General features: G+C 39.6%; 2 protein-coding genes across 2 annotated transcripts in view; both read left to right on the top strand.

Annotated features, from left to right (window-relative positions):
- LOC142040352 (macrophage mannose receptor 1-like) overlaps nucleotides 1-3,766 on the top strand; it is a 64,216-nt gene extending 60,450 nt beyond the window's left edge. The window contains 2 exon segments of the mRNA XM_075048167.1: nucleotides 2,296-2,349; nucleotides 2,732-3,766. Of these exon segments, the coding sequence (XP_074904268.1) occupies nucleotides 2,296-2,349; nucleotides 2,732-2,982 (305 nt within the window). The 3' untranslated portion in view covers nucleotides 2,983-3,766.
- Nucleotides 3,767-8,469: 4,703 nt separating this feature from the next.
- Nucleotides 8,470-18,944, top strand: part of LOC142040349 (macrophage mannose receptor 1-like) — a 33,465-nt gene continuing 22,990 nt past the window's right edge. The window contains exons 1-10 of the mRNA XM_075048151.1: nucleotides 8,470-8,630; nucleotides 10,355-10,753; nucleotides 12,009-12,182; nucleotides 13,149-13,313; nucleotides 13,615-13,731; nucleotides 14,653-14,796; nucleotides 16,169-16,351; nucleotides 16,534-16,688; nucleotides 17,523-17,636; nucleotides 18,364-18,479. Coding sequence (XP_074904252.1) covers nucleotides 8,570-8,630; nucleotides 10,355-10,753; nucleotides 12,009-12,182; nucleotides 13,149-13,313; nucleotides 13,615-13,731; nucleotides 14,653-14,796; nucleotides 16,169-16,351; nucleotides 16,534-16,688; nucleotides 17,523-17,636; nucleotides 18,364-18,479 — 1,628 coding nt within the window. The 5' untranslated portion in view covers nucleotides 8,470-8,569. The remainder of the gene's footprint in view (nucleotides 8,631-10,354; nucleotides 10,754-12,008; nucleotides 12,183-13,148; nucleotides 13,314-13,614; nucleotides 13,732-14,652; nucleotides 14,797-16,168; nucleotides 16,352-16,533; nucleotides 16,689-17,522; nucleotides 17,637-18,363; nucleotides 18,480-18,944) is intronic.

The following is an 18,944-nucleotide window of genomic DNA, read 5'->3' as shown; positions in this document are numbered from 1 at the left end:
TAATGATGACTGTATCTTCTACAGGAAATACTGCAGAACTGTCAGATGTAACCATCCGTTCAGAATCTACTTATCTGTCTTTTTACATTGTGATTGACAAAAAAAAGGCACTTTATTTTCATTCTTTGTCCAGAATAGTCATAGATGTAGGTAACAAGAGTTAAAATCAATGGCCACCCTTCCTTTTCAACCATTCTACTCACCTGTTTGTGCTCGTACCGGCATTCACCTGTTTTGATACTGAGCCATTTCAAGGAGCTGAAGCAGATGAAAGCTAGTTACTTTTTCTAGGATTAGCTTCAGCCAGTCTAGCCTCCTAAACTGGAATGCCATGGAATCTGCCAAATGCCAGTGTCAATGCAAGGACTATATAGTTGCTCACTCAAGAACAGGACACAATTGAGTCTTACAATTCTGTCACAGGAATGCAGCTTGGCTTGGCACAGTTCTGCAAAGCTGTGATAATGCTCCCTTTGCAGAATTGAAAAAAATGTATTAAATAGCTATGGGCTAATAAATGGGGTGTTAGAAGCATGATTTTACTTAGTTGCACTTGCTATGGCTTGTTATGTTTGCTGTTTTCTGAAAAGGCTGCAAAATCTGTGACTGAAATTTTCCTGTAGAATAGGTGCTATTTTCTGTTCCATTTATTGAGGTAATTTTTACCACAGTAATTTGAAATTCTGTAGCAGGTCTATTTCATGAATAATCTAACTTTATTTCGTGAGTAAGGAGGTGGTCTAAAGAACTATTCAGCAGTTCAACAGGTGCTAGTTGATTGTGCTACAAATAGTGACTAGGTATATTATGTTCATGACATCTCACTCTTCAGGAATAACAGATTCATTTCCCTAAATATACTGCTTGTTTAACATGTGGGTAGGTTTAACATGCAGTCATCTCATACCAAAACCCAACAGTGATGTGCGTAATATGCATGATCAGTGCTATACCAAAATTGGTCTGTCAGTTTTGGTGAGGAACAAGGAATAAGTGTCTATGTTATTATATTCCAAAAATTTTCCAGTCAAATGAAGCAGTGCAGCCAGAGGATTATTTTCCAAATTTGCATAATGTAAATTATTCCTCCTATTCCTTGTCACATTTCTGAGACTGTTTCTTTACACTGTGCTTTTGGACATAAGATAGCATTATCTTCACAGAATCACAGAACAATTGAGGTTGGAAGGGATGTCTGGAGGTCATCTGGTCCAATCCCCTGCTCAAGCAGGGCAACCTACAGCCAGGTGCCCAGGACCATGTCCAGATGGGTTGTGAGTATCTCCATGCATGGAGACTCCACAAGCTCCCTGGACAACCTGTGCCAATGCTTAGTCATCCTCACAGTGAAAAAGTTTCCTGATGTTCAGAGGAAACCTCCTGTGTTTCAGCTGGTGCCCCTGGTCCTGTCACTGTGCGCCACTGAGAAAACCCTGGCTCCATCATCTTTACACTCTCCTTTCAGATACTTGTATACATTGATAAGATCCCCTGTGAACCTTCTCTTCGAGGCTAAACAGTTCTAGATCTTTCAGCCTTTCCTCACATTAAGAAAAACTCAAGTCCCTTCATCATCTTATTGGCCCTTTGCTGGACTCCCTCCAGCAGCACTCTCATTCTCTTGTACTGGTGAGTCCAGAACTGGACACAACATGTCATGTAGCAAACATGCAATGCCTCCAGAAAGCACTTCATCTTAAATGATGGCCCACTTTTCCCAGCAAGCCAGATTTTGTGGTCCAGATATTAAATTTTAAATGAGCCACGAATATTTTAGTTTGGATGTGGTATGTGCTAAGACACTTTGGAGTTCAAGAGTGATTCCAATTGTCTATGTATGTAGGGAATTAGTCTTTTGAGAAACCAAATTTGTTACATTTGCTATGTTTATGTAAGATAACAAGTACTGCAAGAATTTGTAATTATATTGAGGATTGTGTTTGATCATCTCTGTCTTGAAGATGCTGTGTAGATTTTCTTGTGGTTTTACACTAATGTCAGCATCTGTCTCCATGGAGCTCTTTGATGCTTCCTCTTTTCTGCTAGGCTATGTAAATAACTACATGTGAGGCCAGAATACGATAGACCATTGTGCTATGGCTTTTGATAGGTGTATATAGCTTTGTATGGACTAAACCCAAGTGTTTTCAGTATTTAGTGGTATGTATTACAATATATTTCTCTGAATATAATTGTCAGTATGTTCCAAATATAGAAATAAATAATAAATAATATAGAAATAAATAACAGAATAATGCAATAACATAATTTTTTTTCAATGTTTTGAAATGCCAGCAACTGAAATGCCACCAGAAGCTGAAATGCCACCAGCTGAAATGCCTACAAAGGGTAAAAACATTGTCTTTCAAGTACACAAAAACTAGTCCTGTGTAAGATCTTAAACAGAACAAATCATATTCTGTATTCTCTCTCCTACATTTTCTGACATATTTGAGTACCATATCTGTTTCCTAGGAGCATATTATTTCCTAGTAGAATACAATATACTCCATTCAGTGTCCAAATGCAGTTTTAAAAAAATAATAATTTGTGATAGAGCATGCAATGTTAGCATTTTAAAATCAATTAATTTTATGTTGCTACCTTTGTTTCTCATTATTTTGAAACAAATGGAACACTTTTCCCTAAAACATCATGCTTTCTAAATAGTTTCCAGTAATCAGACAAAGAGTATGTAGCATCCTCTTCATTTCTTTGTATTTGTTTTCAGCAATGACAAAGGACGAGAAGGCTCCTACAGTGAACCATGGTAAAACAGGAGTTGTAGTTATTGTTGTCATCCTCATCCTAATGGGAAGTGGCCTTGCAGGCTATCTCTTCTACAAAAGAAGAAAGAATCGCTTGTCAACAAATGACAGCTTTGAGAACAATTTGTATTTTAATAGTGATGCAGTTCCTGGAACTAGTGACACAAAGGATCTTGTGACCAACATAGAACAGAATGAACATGCGACACTGTAATGTAATAAAATGAAATGTAATGTAATATGTAATGTAAAATGTAATGTAATAAAATGAAATGTGCCTTGTTTTAATAAAATTATGCAATTAGAATTAAGCCAAAGCTATTTTCTCGTGTGCAAATACTGTAGCAGCCAGTTTCAGTGTGTGCATAAGGCTATACACAGCAGTTATTTTTATTTTGTAACCATTGTATAATGTGTAAGATTTCAGAACTCTAACGATTTGATGACCCACACTGGTGAGTGCAGGTCTTAAGAAAAGAGGTGATATTGACTAATTATTAAATGGAACAATAGAAATGGATGCAATAAAGGAAGTAAAATGTAGATAGATCCATTTGAGAAAGCTCCCAAGATTTGAAGTTTCTGTACCAGAGTTATTTCAAACCATGCTAATGCACAGATTCTGAGGAGTGGGAGGAACATTACCTACACATGTTCTGAAAGTTTACAGGAGCACTGGATAGCTGTTATGGTGATCACATATTGGTACTGTTCTCCTACTGCCTCTCAATAAGTACCATAGGTTTGTGGGGTGTGTGCTGGAAGTCAAGAACAATTTATCTTTACCAGCCTATTAGTTAGTACTGATTTTAATTCCTTTCTAAAATGGCTAGACCAGTTAGCATTTATGGAAGTCTTAGCTTCCCCAATGTGGAGCTTATATTCCTAATTTTTGTGAATCTTGTAAAATGTAATTCATGCATGATTCCTCACTTGCATACAAAGGTTTGCAAGGTTTGGTTTCTGGTTTCAGATTTTGTTCTGTGAAATAAATAGTAACTAGCTTTGATTTTTTAAATAGTTTTTCATTTTGTAGTCTTGTATATATGAGACTCTAACAGGATAAAGTTAAAAAGGAGATGATAAAACCATGGAGACACTCCATCCAAAGTTGCGATCAAGTAATATATTGACCATATTTTCCTGAATCGGTCCCAGGATTGTCTGCTCAAAAGGAAGACAAAAATGTCAGCTGAGTGATTTATTAAAAACCTTGAATTACATATGCGTGTAGGTAAGATGGGGAAATTCATCCTGGGACTCCTTTTCTCTGACTCTGCTCCCTTTCTCCCAGTTATTTCCTTGCCTCTGTTCCTACTGCTCTTTCCATTTTTAATGCACAGTTGTTTGAGCATGTCTTTTCAAGGAGTAGTACCTCTAATGGTTCTTCATGCCACCTGATGTGGCTTATGCCAGAAACCTCCCAACTGACTGATTCGTGATGTTAAGGATGACACCGTTTCAATTATATGGAGAAGTGGTGCCAGCTAGAAAGGTATGTGAAAGGGACAATGAACTGTCAAGAGGCTGAGATTGGAATCTCAGCCTCACTGCACTGGCTGTTGTGCAAACAAGAAACAAGTGCAGTTTCTACCCAAAAGAAGTTCAGTCCTGTTCTGGGGGACTGCACAATCTTAAGGGAGTATCTGCACAGCGAGTGATTCTTCCAGATAACTTTTTATCACATGTATCACATGTGAAAATGTATGATTGGAAAGAAAAGGAAGATTGAGGGGATGTCTCATTTCTGGTGCTTTGCCATACTTATCAGGTACATCTCTACAGCTAAAAAGTGTCAGGGAGAGAATCCAGGAACTACAGCCTGGATGGTCTTGAATTCATTCACCCATTTATACTGCCTGAAATCCAGCATCAACTTTGAGTTGAAGACAATTAAAAATGCCATGCTAGTTAATAGCTGGCAGTTGATGTAGCTGCTTCTGTGAAATGCTGTGTGTGTTCTGCTCTCCTGTTCAAATGGGTACAGAAAAAATAGAGGGTCCAAATCAGAAGCTCTACTCTAAAGATGGATCTACTTGGCCTGCTCATTTTAGAAAAAGCATGAGTGAGAAAGATTTGAAAGATTTTCAGAAGAGGAGGAAATTTAAATTTACTGTCCCTCCTATTGCAATACAATGGGATTGAAGCAAATTTCCCACTAAAAAGAGCAAACATGGAAACAGTGGCATTTACAGGACAGGAAATCATTACGGTTCCATGTAGTAAGCTGAAGATGAGCACTGATACTTTATACACAAACTCTAATAGGAATTTTTGAATGGAAGGTAGAGAAACAAACAAGCTTGAACACTTTAAACAATACCTCATTAATATAAGAGTAAATTGAAGTCTTTTACCTAGGGAGTTGTAATTATAAAAAGTCAGATTTCTTTTTTTTTTGTTTTGGTGGTGTTTGCTTGGGTTTGTTTGTTTGTTTGGGTTTTTGTTGGGTTTTTTTCTTTCTTCCATTCCTCCCCCCCACCCCCCTTCCCCAGCTAGTACCTTTCAGTGATGGCAACAAATTTATTAGACTGTCTGAATACAGAGTTCAGTCCCAGGTTTTTAACATCATATTTCCTTTGGTCATACTTGTGACAATAATGATCATACAATTTCAAGAAAAATTGAAAGAATAGTTTCCAAACTAGTATTCTCTTTCCACACCCTCATGTTAATTCCATCTTCTCTGGACTGAGTTGTTGTGTAATGGTTTTACCAAACATCATTTGGTGATCTGGCATTATGTCCTCTTTTTCTGCTGCCAAGCTGCAATGCTCCTGACAAGTGATTGACTACATCAAAAAAGTTTTGAAGATTGGGCTGGGGAAATTATACATGCTGCTTTATTTGACTGAAAAAAAAGCAGTGTGTCTTCTTGGAAATGATTCATATTCATATGGATGCAATATAATTTGTTACTTAATGTATGCTGATCCTTCACCAGTTCTTTTCGCCATTTTCTACTGCTGGCTGCTATTGCTGTTGGGATCGGACAGTTGCCTTAGAACCCCTCTGTTGCTCTTGTGATCTCTTATTTTGTCTCCTGAGTAGATACCACTACTTAGGGGAGGTTTCAGGCTGTATGCTGCATAAATATACATTCACAGAGGAATTGGGATGTCGCTTTTCTGAATATTCTTGCTATAAAACCAAGGAAAATAGTTTCTTGATAAACAAGGTGAAACATAAATGATGGATAGAAAAGCAAAGGAAATTTTTAACTGATCACTAGTAATTCATATCCATAATCCTCTGATTCTGCCGAGATTTCTTACATTTGATCTTGTTGGTTTAGCTAAATGAAAGAAAAAATAACATTGATTATGTGGCATGAAAATATAGCATGAAAGCATGAGGTGTCCTATGTTGCTCTTTCAGTATGTTTTGGGCCTGTCTAAAGAAATGGAAAGTTTGTTCAGTCTGCATTTTTTTTAGGCTAGAATGTTTCTATGGAGGTTTAGACCATGTCTTTTTTTTTTTTTAAAAAAAGTTTTCAATTAGAAACTGCAATTGTGCTATATGTGGGGATTCTGGGTTGAAATCTTATATCAAGTTATTGCAGGCTAAATGATCACAAAATTCCTTTCAGATTTTAATACCAGTGGTTTTTTGAAAATGAATTATTTAACTTCTGTAGGGAAGCATCTGGCTGAACCTGGATGGACTCACCCATGCATTTCCACCGGCAGCTGAGGAATGACTTGATGGCAATATTTGATAGCGTGTAAAGGTTTGTCTCTGCACATTGCTACGTTTCTTGATGCCCTTGTGCTTAATTTTCGTTTCCCCTTTTCTCCAGAAGAGTTCAGACTTCAGAGAAAAGGTGGCGAATCTGCACACTGTGAGTGTAACTTCCTGCCCACGAGCACAGATTGCCAACGGAACAATGCTGACTCAACACAAAACCCAGCAGCCTTTCTTCCTCGCCACTTCTAAACTGTCAGGCTGTGCCTTGCCAAGTGGAAGATGCTGAAGTGCATCTTTGCAATCTTCTGATTTTCTTTCCCACTTTGTGGGCTGTGGCGGGGTCTGCTCAGACAAACATACAAACACTAAGGTGAAGCTGACCTTAGTATGTTTTGCTCTTTCTCAGCCTCTCTCAGCAAACCATCAATAACAGTCCCAATAACACCGATCTTTCTCCAGAACAGAACTAGTTTCTTTTTTCCTGTTGTAATTGTACTTGTTGCCTCCCGGTAGCTTTGGAGATGCTGAGATGTTGTATACAGCAGAATGACAAGACACTACATTCCTCCTGCCTAAATAATAAATATTTTTCCATCTGCACATCTGGAGCTCCTGAACAAGGAAGCATGGAAAGTTGGAAACGTGAGGTTGCGGAGTCAAGCATTCCTATGTTGGGGAATACCAGAACGCCTTACTTCAGACTCAGTGCAGCCATCCTTGCATATGCATCATACTTACTGAGTAATTGACCATCTGCTGCTTTGTTGAGGCAGCCCTCTCTTTTCTCCCACTTTCCTCAGGTCTCAGTGACTTTCTCAGGCTCCCATTCTTTCCATGTTTTTGGTCTAGCTGTACCTGCTGGCCTTCAGGTGCCACTATTTTCTCTTACTGTTGTAATTCTTGTTCTGCTGTAATTCCTTGTGTACCTTTTTAGACCTACTGAGTTGTCCATCTGCATCTGAGTCACAACAACAGAAGCAGGATCCCTCATCTTCATGTAGGTGTCTAGGGTTTTCATTGCCTGCAACAGCAGAAATTTTAAGTGAAAGATCCTAAAGAGTATTTGCTGCAAATACAATATTGGGGAAGTTATCCCAAACCAGCCTCTCCTGAAGATATGGGAACTGAAATTTTTCAAAAGCCATAAGCAAAAGGGATGTAAAAATTCCACAGGAGTGCCTTTTCTCTTCCCTACCCTCTCCGTTTTTCTAATTCTTTTACCTATCATGAAGGAGAAAGCTTTTTCAAAGTAAACATCAGAATTTTGTCAGAATGCCTGAAGGGTGTGCACTTTAAGGAGTGCAAACTTCTACAGACTAGTGGGATGAAAAATGTGGCAGTATTTCTTATTAGTTTAGTTTTCCTCTCTAGCAATAATTGAAAATCCACTGTTCTCCAATTACAGGTTCTCTTCTTCCTAGAATTGTGTAGTTGCTTTTCAGAATTTCTTCAACTGTTGCTGTCAGTTTGGGTACATTGCTCCTGCATATAGTCAGGAATGGAGCAAAAGAAGGGACAGGTGCCTTCTGAAGAACACAGGTCCTATTTTATGCAGCTTTTCTCTTTTCTGTGGAACTGCAGACATGGGAAACTGTGGTTCTCTCTGATTCCAAGGTCATAGTTACTTGATTTGCATGGTGTCCCAGCCAATTTTTCACAGTACTGCCTTGCACTTTGGCTTTTTTTTTAATAATTTATTCATACAGACAAATCTTCCTTTTGTTTTTTACCTTTTCCCTTTATTTCTGGTAAAGAGACATGTCACATTCTTATAAAAATAATGATCCTGATTTTTTGTAAGGTATGTCTCCAAGAATCCTCACTAAAATATTACGTCTTAGATCTCATACTTACATGAAAGAGAAAAGTTTTATTAGTAGAAAAACTAGCTTAGAAAGCAAAGTTTATTCATTAATGTATTATTTCAAAATTACTCATGTGACATGATACAGTTCCTTATTTGCAGCTCAGAACTTCCCTGTATCTGTCGGGTCTTAAAAACCAAAAAGGATTTGCTAATCCAGTTCAGTGCAGAAGAGTTTTCCTGCAAGGCACAGATTTGGTCTTCAGCATCAATTTCAGGTGAAGGGGAGAAGGGACTGAAACATTTGGCAATGGCTGCCTACCTGCTCCTGATTTTTCTCTTTTCCTTTGGTACATCTCTTCAAATGTCTGGTAAGTCTTGGTCCTCTGCTGCGTATGGAGGTTTGCAAGTTGTTTCTCATGCTTTCCTGATGTCCTCCTTGGTGGACAGTGAGTTTAGATCTAGTCAGAGCATGTAATCTGAAACAGTTTTATTCAGCTCTTAAACTTGGTGGTATCTGTATAGGCATTCTGTTTCCTTAACCTGGTTTTCAAAGTGGTGTATGAGTGAAAGAAATATGCCAACAGATGTGGGCATAACCTAGACAGTGTTGATTCTGGAAAATCAGCCAGCTGAATGCAGACAAAAGTTGATCCAAAATTACTCCATTGGAGGTTAGAACATCTCAGAAGTACAGGGCAGTGAACTCTCAGCATGCATGGAACCACTGTCTGATGTGTGCTTGGAGTTTCTTAGACAGCCCATACGGACTATGGCATACTGATCGTTGAGTATTGGAGTCCTGTTTCCAAGCTGACAGCTTTAGGAAGGGCCTTAAAAGCTTCTGTCTGTTAAATTTCAGACATTGCTACTGCTGAGAGGAAAACAAATGATGCTGTGTCTGCAGCTCTTTCCTGCAGGAAGCTCCTAACTAGAGAACTGCGGGAGACCGGTGCTATCACTTGAATGGCAGCAGGGACTAGCCAACACTGATCTAATCGACTACAGGAGAATTTCTTCTGTTCGTGTTTTTGGGCGAGACCACGCTGGCTCTGACCCAGCCTCTGCTAACCTTCTCAAGAACCACTGCAGCAGGAAAGCTGTGCCAGGGGAAATGCCATCTGGCTTGTTCAGGTCTGCAGCCTTTCAGAGAAACATCACTGAGGCTGCTTGACCACTACCTGGCAACTCTGGGATGGCAGGGGGTCATGAAGCCCCATTTAACTATCCCACCCCTGGCAAGAAACCTTGGGTGGCAGTAAAGCTCAATGGCAGAGCAGAGCTATTTGGATGATGCTGTTGCATAGCGGGGACCTAAGGGATGCAAGGCAAGCTGCAAAAATGGTCAAGGTTTGGAGCAGGCTGAAGTTGTGCCCCTTTTTTGAAGCTGGTCTTAAGAAACAAAACCCTGTTGTGCAGTGTCTCACATTTCTATTTACAAGTGTAGCTATTAATGGCACTTAGGAAACTTACTTAGCTTAACTGTGCTCAGAACTGAAGTGATGATGCTGCAAGTTGTGGCTTCCCTCCTTAGAAACTCACAAGTTGAACTCTGTGAAGAAACGACTTTTTGTACAGTTGCCAAAAATTTCCAAAATAATTAACCAGAAACAAAAAATACCCCACTTGCTTGATGAGCTGAAAACCACAATGTCATTCTTGGCCAAACACAAAAATGGTTGAATTTTGAGTATGTATGTAAACCATTTTTGATAGCTCTAAAGCAAGAAGTCCTTTTACTTGCAAAATTGAAGCTTGTTTAATATGCTGCGTGGTGGTGGAACTTTGAAGAACTCATGAAATTTAATAAAGGTCATTTTTGAATGGCATTTTGAGAACAGTGTGCTTTAAGGACGGATGTGAAGAAGAGCAATTTCTCTTGAAAGAGCTATATTTTCAGCTTCTGTGTTGCTTGCATCTTAAGAACATTTTGATGAATATCCTTCATACTGATGATTAACCTCCTCTGATTTCTTTCTCTATGGACTCCATATGTTGAATTTTTTTGTTGTAGCAGACTGTCAAATAGCAACTAACTGACTTGTCTCCTACATAATCTCTGCTCAGATGTTTGCGTTCTCATTTTATTTTCTAGATAGGGGAATATTTTCAATCTATAATGAAGACAGCAAGCTTTGCGCCCAAGCTCAAAACTCTAGCTCGGTCATAACTACCACTTGTGACGAGCACAACGAGTTTCAAAAGTTCAGGTGGGTCTCTGCCATGCAGCTGCTGAGCATGGCCCTCAAGCTGTGCCTGGGAGTGCTCACCAAGGACGACGAGGCTGCCATCACGTTGGAATCCTGTAACAGGACGAATGAACTCCAGTGGTGGGAATGTAGAAACGAGACACTCGCAACCCACAGCAAGGATTTATTTTTCAACTATGGCAAAGGGAAGGGGAAGAAAATCAGGTTGTCCAAAGGATCAGGCAAAGGGAGCAGGTGGAAAATCCATGGAACTGCAGAGAGCCTGTGCTCTCAGCGCTATGAGGGTGAGTACTGAAAATTAATCTCTATTTCTAGGTAACTTGACTGCCCCTATTTACAAAGCATTCTGCTGCCTGCTTGTCATGCAGCAACCCTTTTCTTACAGTGATGTCAGTAGGGGAGCTAACCACAAACAGGGTGTAGAAATGCAAGGCAAATATGACTACACATTTCTGTGTAACTCAGAAACTGCAATTCTTTCAAATGATAGAATAAAATGACAAAGGCCTATGATGTAATCACAAGGGATAATGGGAATTTTGTTTGTACAGCAAGAGCAGGAGGAAATCTATGACTGTTTCAAAATATGTCTGATCAATTTGTAGAATAAGTGGTGATTGTGTTGTATTTAAATATTTATTGTTGCTATTACTTGGTTTGACCATGTGCTATTTCTAAGAAGTTAATTTCTAGTTAACATAGACGTAATCCACTTTTAATAGTGTTTACCTAGTGTATCCCAGGCCCAGCAAGAAGAAAAAGTAGGAAAAAGCAAAAGGAAAAACAGTGCTTAATCATTCAGGATACAATAAGTCCTAACACCCTGACAAAGGAACACTGGAGAGTCAAATCTCCTTTTCCTGCATTATTATCCCTCTTGGATTATGTAGAGTGGGCATCCAAGCTCAAGTGCTCAACCTCCTTTCTACTGTGACACTGGTAAGGTGGGAAGTTAAATAACAAGGGATGAAATTTTTGCTGTGCCCCACAGCAGGTCCAGATGGAATGAAGTTTGTCATAATTTTGTTCAGATAGCAGCAAATTAGACTGCATAGAGGATGGGAGGGTCACTTCCCAGCAGAGTCACTTGCAAATTGAGGTTATAACTTCCCCTTATGAAGACTAATAAAAATATTCTGATACCTTCTTTCCAAGCCTCTTCAACCATATGGAAAAAAAAAAAAAAAAAAAAAGGAACCTAAACATCATCCACTGACAGGAGTATGTATGCAATGGGAGCAGCTGAGTCACGAGCACTTCTGACACATTAGTCCAGATAGAAATGAAAAGAAAAAGATAGACAGAAGTTAGTCTGAGGGCCAATTAAGGCTTGTTTGAGAGTCTTAATTCTGAATATCTTGCTATAGTCATATCTGATTGGCACAACAGCCTTGGAAGGCTTTGTGGTAATGAAGTACTGTTGTGTTGAGCTCTTGCACAGCTCAACTGTGTCCATGGGGAGCTGGCTATGAGCAGACACTGTGGTGAACATCTGATACCAACTGACCAACTGATACTGATCTATGTTTCTCTCTGTAGATATCTATACACTGGGAGGAAATGCCTTTGGTGCACCTTGTGTGTTCCCTTTTAAGCTCAAAGGTAAATGGTACGCTGAGTGCATCCCTCGGAGTGATGATGCAGGCTCTCTCTGGTGCGCAACTTCTTCAGATTTTGATAAAGACCAATTTTTTGGCAATTGTCCACTAAAAGGTAATTTATTCATAAAGATTTCAGGAAAGGCATTAAGCAATTTTTCTTCCACTCTCATGGTCAAAATTTCCTTGGGATGTGGAAGTAGCATTGGACAGCAAACTGGATTCTGGCCAGCCTAGTTCACTGGTGAACGATGCAATGATAAAATGAGGTATCTGCTCTTCACGCTCACTGTTTCTCCAGCAGAGATGAGTAGTGGTCCTACAGTCCTACATATGGGGAGTATTCTGTGGGTGGTGACTGGGACTGATGGAAAAAGGAAGAGAAAACCCCTAGCACCAGGTGAGAAGAAAGTCAGGGCAAAAGGAAGGCAGAAAGAAGTGCAATGGATGAGGAAGGTGAGACACAGGGAAGCAGGACAGTTGTGTATCATGGGATGCAGCAGAGAACAGGAGAGCTGCAGTGAATGGAAGGGCGCAGGGACACGGGCAGTGACCTTCACCTGCCTTTGGTGCTCCAGTGCTCCTTATGCCTACAAATCATCCCACACAGCTTTCCAATAACCCCAGCACAAATTCCTTACCCCTTCACCCCCACTTCACATCTGGTTGATAGGGAATGATCATTTCTGTCATGTTGAGAGGTCTGGGAGAGCGTAAGAGGGGTCCCAAGGTAAGAAACGGGTGTGGACACCAAAATTTTCTGTATGGGGAATAGAGAAATGCATGTGTACATGTAGAATATATCAGTAAGTGGGTTAATGTAGAGTAAACTGTGAGAAAAGTAGATGAGTCATAGAAATAAAAAGGAACAGTGTCAATGTAGAAAAAATCAGGTTTGTAAGGAGAAATAATTCCTTATGTCATTAATGTATTATTAATATTGAAAAAAGTGTATTTAAGTGGCGCAAACTATATGTAAAAAATTAGCAAATCATACAGTTAGTTTTAGTCTGCAATGAAGATTTTATTTCCTGTGTTAGCAAGTATGATTATCTTGTCAAGTTGCTGTTATGTTTTATAGACATCATCCACAACAAACTTTGGAAAACAAATCCTGTAACAGAAACTCACTATCAGATAAACTCAGAATCACTTTTGACATGGCACCAAGCAAGAAAAAGCTGCCAGCAGCAGAATGCAGAATTATTAAGTATCACAGACCTTCATGAAGAAATGTATTTATTAGGTAAAGTAAAAGAAAAACCAAGTTAATGCATATGTTTAAAATGTACGTCAGCTCCAAGAGCTTCAACATGGTTACTTGTATTTACCTTGTGCAAATAGGTCTTAGTGACATTCTTAAAAAAGCTTGTCCCTTTCTCACAAAAAAATTATTAAAATAGTGGAAAAAAATCTAAGTTAAGAAAAAGATATCTACTATGACAATTTTTCTTTTTCCATGCTTTAAAATTTTATTTTGAATTTTATTGAATAACTTACAAAATCAGAGGCATTTAATAACTTGACTGTTTCTTTTGACCATTTAGGGCTCACTAGTGACCTGGGTGTCAATGCAAAGCTCTGGACTGGTCTTTTCAGTGCACTTGACAGTGGCTGGCAATGGATTGGGGGCAGTCCTTTCAGATACCTAAACTGGGCTCCAGGTAAGTGCACTTTTCTGAAACAATGATCAGCATCTGGGCCAAAATTCTCTTCTCTTCCCCAAATTCCTGTTACCTAATTCCTTTGGTTTCATAGAATTTTCACAGGTTACAGGGATTATGGGGAAGGTAGGATATTACAGTAATAGGGATCACACCTGAGATGGATTATCATTAATTCTGAGTTTCCCAAAGAAAGCAGATAGCTCATCCAAGAAAACAGTTAAAACCAAATATGTACACCTCATTCTATTTTTTTTTCCATCCACAATTTTCTCATCAGACATATTATTCAATCCAAACAAAAAAAACTCATGAAAAATGATATAAAGAGAATTTAAAGAAAAGAGAAAAAAATTAAAGAGAAACATTACAGTAAAAATACTTTCAATTGTTCTCAGTTACTGCTTATGACATTTATCTGATGTACTTTATCTCAATAAGTTTCCACTCTTTTCTTAGGATCTAAGTCATCATCTTGCATGTTGCCATGTTAGGTATTTTCACAATAGTTGTTGTGACTACAGGGAATTCCGAAGGGCAAGCACTCCCATGGAATTAAATATGCATTTCATGTCCACTGTTCAACTGTAAAGGATGTTGAGTTGTTTCTAATACTACCACCCCATAAGGAATTGTCTTAGACGAACTTTTATAAAGCTTTTTTCTGCATACTGCCATACTTCAAATACACTGAATTTCTTCATAAGCAGTGCATGGGAGAAAAGGGGCAAGTCTCATGTTTGAAATCTCAGCCCTCTCGACCATCCCAGTGGTGCTCCCTTGTCACCTCTCCTGGGAATTATCACTCTGAAGAATAATATGCCGGTGGCTTTGCAGCTCCAAAAGACCTGCACCTTCCCTCCTGTGATGAGGTGAAAATTTTCAATGTTAACAGAGGGATTCTGTGCCTCTTTCCTAAAGGAAACCCATCTGTGGAATCTGGAAAAATATGTGGGACCTTCCAAGGTAGGAATGGCAAATGGGAAAACCAGGTGTGTGATCGGAAACTGGGATATATCTGCCAAAAGAGAAACTCCTCCTTAGATTCCTCCATTATTGCCTCAGGTAAGCTGGTCAAAAAATAAGGCTATTTTGCAGTGAGTGGGAAATACTGGGAGGATGCCATATATGAAATAAGAATATATTGTTAAAACAAAAGGATTACACTTGTTGACCTGGGTCAAATACTGAGAAAACTTTAATTTTCTGGCTCATTTTAAAGTTGATGTCTAGATGTTGTTCATCATTTTGAAAAGATCCCAAGGTACTAAAGAAGGCAGGATTATGTGTTTAGTCATGTTATCCAGACCACGAAATACTGAGGAATATCCTGTGCTCTGAAAAATACACTGAAGATGTGTCCTGCTAAAAGATGTGAGCCAGAGTTCATGCTCCCCTGCTCTCTCTGACCCTTTTTGTTCTATTCTGAAAGGAAAAATTCAGAATATGGGGCTGGCACCTTTTCCCAATTGAGTTCCCTCTCCACCTGAGGCAGACTAGGTCTTATCTATGTAAAGGAAAAGGTGTGCAGTTACTTCACCTGGGAATTCCCAGCATGCAACTAACTCTACAGTAACTCCCTCAACTGCATATATACTCATATTTAAGATTATTCTCTGGCTCAGGGGATGAATGGCACATCATAGCTGGTATTCTGTACTTTCTGGCAGCATCCAGACAGCTCACTGGGAATGGGTTATGATCCATGCTAACCTCCATACTATGCCTGGATGTTGTTTAAGGAAACGCAAGTTTGTGCAGGTCAAAACCACGTCCAGGGAGCATTGACCAATGTGGCTGATCACACGCCAATGCCAGGCACACATCCTGCCCTCTTCAGTTTACTGCATAGGTGCAGACCGTGTGAACCTTCAAAGCAATGGAAGATGGCTGGCCATTCTAAATTCACACCAAGAAATAGCTGCTGAACAAAGTGCCTGGCTTTTCTGTGCAGCTGGGATTTCTGACATGTCTGGTATAACATAAATGTGTCTGGGCTCTCTGTTACATGATTTGGGCTGCGCAGGAGCTCCAACTGGCTCCCAAGCACCTGGTGTTTCCAGTGAAAAAATGTACAAAATCTCCAAAATTCAGCAAGATAAAGCCCCTGTGTGGGAAAAGAGGCTCTCTTCTGTAAAACATGGCTGTACTCAGAGCCTTGCTGAGGGGGATTTAGCATGGAGTTGTGCCCTGCAAGTTTGTATACCAAATTACTTAGTATTTATTTAATCCTGTAAAGGAGGTTTTTGGTAGCTCCCAGCACAACTGGGATGGAAAAACTGTTTTGATTTGTCATGATCCTCAGACTTGTGCTTCTCTCCTCTGCCAGTATGTGCTCCAATATTTCAAATTCATGTCAGTACATGTCATTTTCTTTTTGGTTAAAAGAAAGTGCTGAACAGGACTGCTCATTAGTTGTTTGAAATATTCTTTTTAGGTGACTTAAAGCCTTTTAAGTGCCCCAGGCAATGGGTGGCCTATGCAGGTCATTGTTATAGAATTTACAGAACACCCAAAATATGGAAAGAAGCCCAGTCTTCTTGTAGGAAAGAAGATGGAGAGCTGGCGAGTATTCATAATATCGAGGAGCACAGTTTTACAGTGTCTCAGCTTGGGTACAGTGAGTATTCCTGCAGGTCACTTTTTTATCTGGAATTATACTGTTGCTATTATTCATTTAATCATTGTAACCATGATCTTAAATGTTTTTTAAAAAGTCCTTCTTCAGTCAAAAGTGGGTGTGAGATGTGGTTGTTCCATTTTAAGACATACCCATACCTACAATTACCTTTGTGTTCCCAGAGCCAGACGATGAGCTGTGGATTGGTCTAAATGACTTCAGGGTTCAAATGTATTTTGAATGGAGTGATGGGACACCCGTGACTTATACCAAATGGCATCACGGAGAGCCGACCCACACAGGGAATAAGGCAGACTGCATTGTTATGAAGGGAGAGGTAAAAATCCCTCTCCCACTCTCATCCTTTCTTCTGTCCTTTTTGCCCCCCAAAAGGAAAACATCTGTGACAAAAGTAAAATAAGAAAAAAAGAAAAACGGACAAGAGTATTAAAAGTTTTTATGAACTTGGTTTAATTCAGAATATCTTAGTGTGGAAGGAGACTGGAGACCAGATCTAGGAAGGTGGATGATGGAGCACCAGAAGCAGTGCACTGCGCTGAGGCTTGGCCTGCTCTGCGACAGCTAGGATGAATCTGTCTAAAATTGGTTGAAGTAATTCAACATCCACATTCAACATGGCTGGTCATAGCTACATAGCATGATTCTTAGGTTTCCCATAAAGCACCTAAAATACAGGTTTACTGGAGCTACTTTGGAGGCTCATATTACTGGAGGCACAAAAAATTAGGTACAAAAAATTCTATCTTGTTTTATACACAGCATAAACAAAGATAATACTATGGAAAAAGACTTAAAAATACATTTTTCATATTTTATGTTTAGTTTATCCAGCATTTCCTTGTTATTTTCATCTGGTTATATGAACATAATAAATACTATGCTGATGAGAATAGAGTGGAACAGCATGTTTCCTTCCTGCTCTCACCAGCCATTGAGTGTTTAATACATGCAACCTTCATTCTCACACCTCTGAGGAAATGTGGCCCTTACTGTTGTTATTGTGTTTCCTATTTGAGAGTTTTGGAGAAAGCAGGAAGGCAAGGAAGAGAGCTGAAACAGCCTCATCCATACAAAGAGAAAAGGGCTCTTCTCTAAAAGGGATTTTCTCTAGATTTCACTTCTCTTTGTGGTTTCTTCTTACCATGCTCAGGATGGATCCTGGGCTGACAGTGCTTGTGAAATAAAGCTCGGTTACATCTGTAAAAGGAAACCTTTGGCAGAAGAACCAGGGGCAGAAGAGGTTACTTACCCAGGCTGCCAGAAAGTAAGTGTAAAACAAAAGCAGTGAAAGGTCGTTACATCTTACTTTCACACCCATGATGGTGAGAATCACAGAAGCCAATTATTTTGACTGTTCTTGGTGGAGCCCTCGAAAACTGTTAATTTTGTATGTACTGATACTGCTTAGACTAATGGGGAAGTTTTTTCTTTATTTAACCAAAATAGATCGACTTCTTTTTTGCGTTCCCTTACACATGCACTTCACTCAACTCTCTTCTAATGCAGAACTGGTCACTGCACCCGTAAAAGCCACTCTCTGCAGAGCATGTCAGTATTTTTTCATGCTATAACTCCCTGGTCTTGGGTTGCACGCAGCCTTCTCCATTCAATCAATTCGCCACAGGAGGCATGAACATTTAAGCTGATTGGTTTGCAGATTGCTCATAGCCTTTTGCAACAGCTACACTTCCAGAAGGAGAAGGCAGAGCAGGTTTTACACAAGGAGCTGCAAAGTGCCTGTGAGTGTGCTTGCCAGCTCTGAGTCATAACCACGGCTCACGGCTCGCAAATACCCCTTGTGTGTCCTTCATCAAGGGGCAAGACGCAGAGCTGTGGTTACAAAAGCTATGCTTGATTATCCTCTTCATTTCTTCTCATGGCTTCTGAGATTAATTTTGACTTGGGGTGTGGTATTAATGTGGCGTTTGGAAGTGTACTCTGCTGCGCAACCTGACAGCCCCTCCGTGTATCTCTGCTGTTGACGCTGACAGGGCTGGATGAAGCACGGCTTTTACTGTTACTCCATCGGGCAGTTACCAGCAACATTTTCAGAAGCAAAACAGATCTGTAAAGAAAACAAAGGTTTCCTGGCTACTGTGACAGACAGGTACGGAAACATAATTCTTGTCCTTTCATACGTGCAACCGGGATGGAAGGGCCAAACAGAAATCTCTTCTTACTTTACAGTTATTCATAGCGTCTAGTGTGAAACCACTCCTTTGCTGGAAAATCTGTGGTAGAACTGAAGAAGTATTGCAAAATACATGAGGGGCTTGCATATCATCAATACAAACATTCAAGCCATTGCTACTGCACGCCTACACTGTTGCTGACCCCAGGAATTAAAAAATTGAGTCAACCGCCCAAAACCCCCAAATTGCCAGATTGTTTTAAGACTTATTGAACCAAAGATAAACAGATAAACATGAAACTATTTATTTCTTCTGCATTTGAGCTTTTCAGCAACAAGCGGATCTGGAAATTTACCCTTTTTAGAATAAAAGTAGATTTTTTTCCCCAGAGTAACAAGATTTAAAGATCTAGACCTTATAATAAAGCTCAGTAAAACACT

This window comes from Buteo buteo, chromosome 2 (genome assembly GCF_964188355.1).
Source record: "Buteo buteo chromosome 2, bButBut1.hap1.1, whole genome shotgun sequence".
In the NCBI taxonomy this organism is placed as follows: domain Eukaryota; kingdom Metazoa; phylum Chordata; class Aves; order Accipitriformes; family Accipitridae; genus Buteo; species Buteo buteo.
This window is presented reverse-complemented; position numbering and strand designations above follow the sequence as displayed.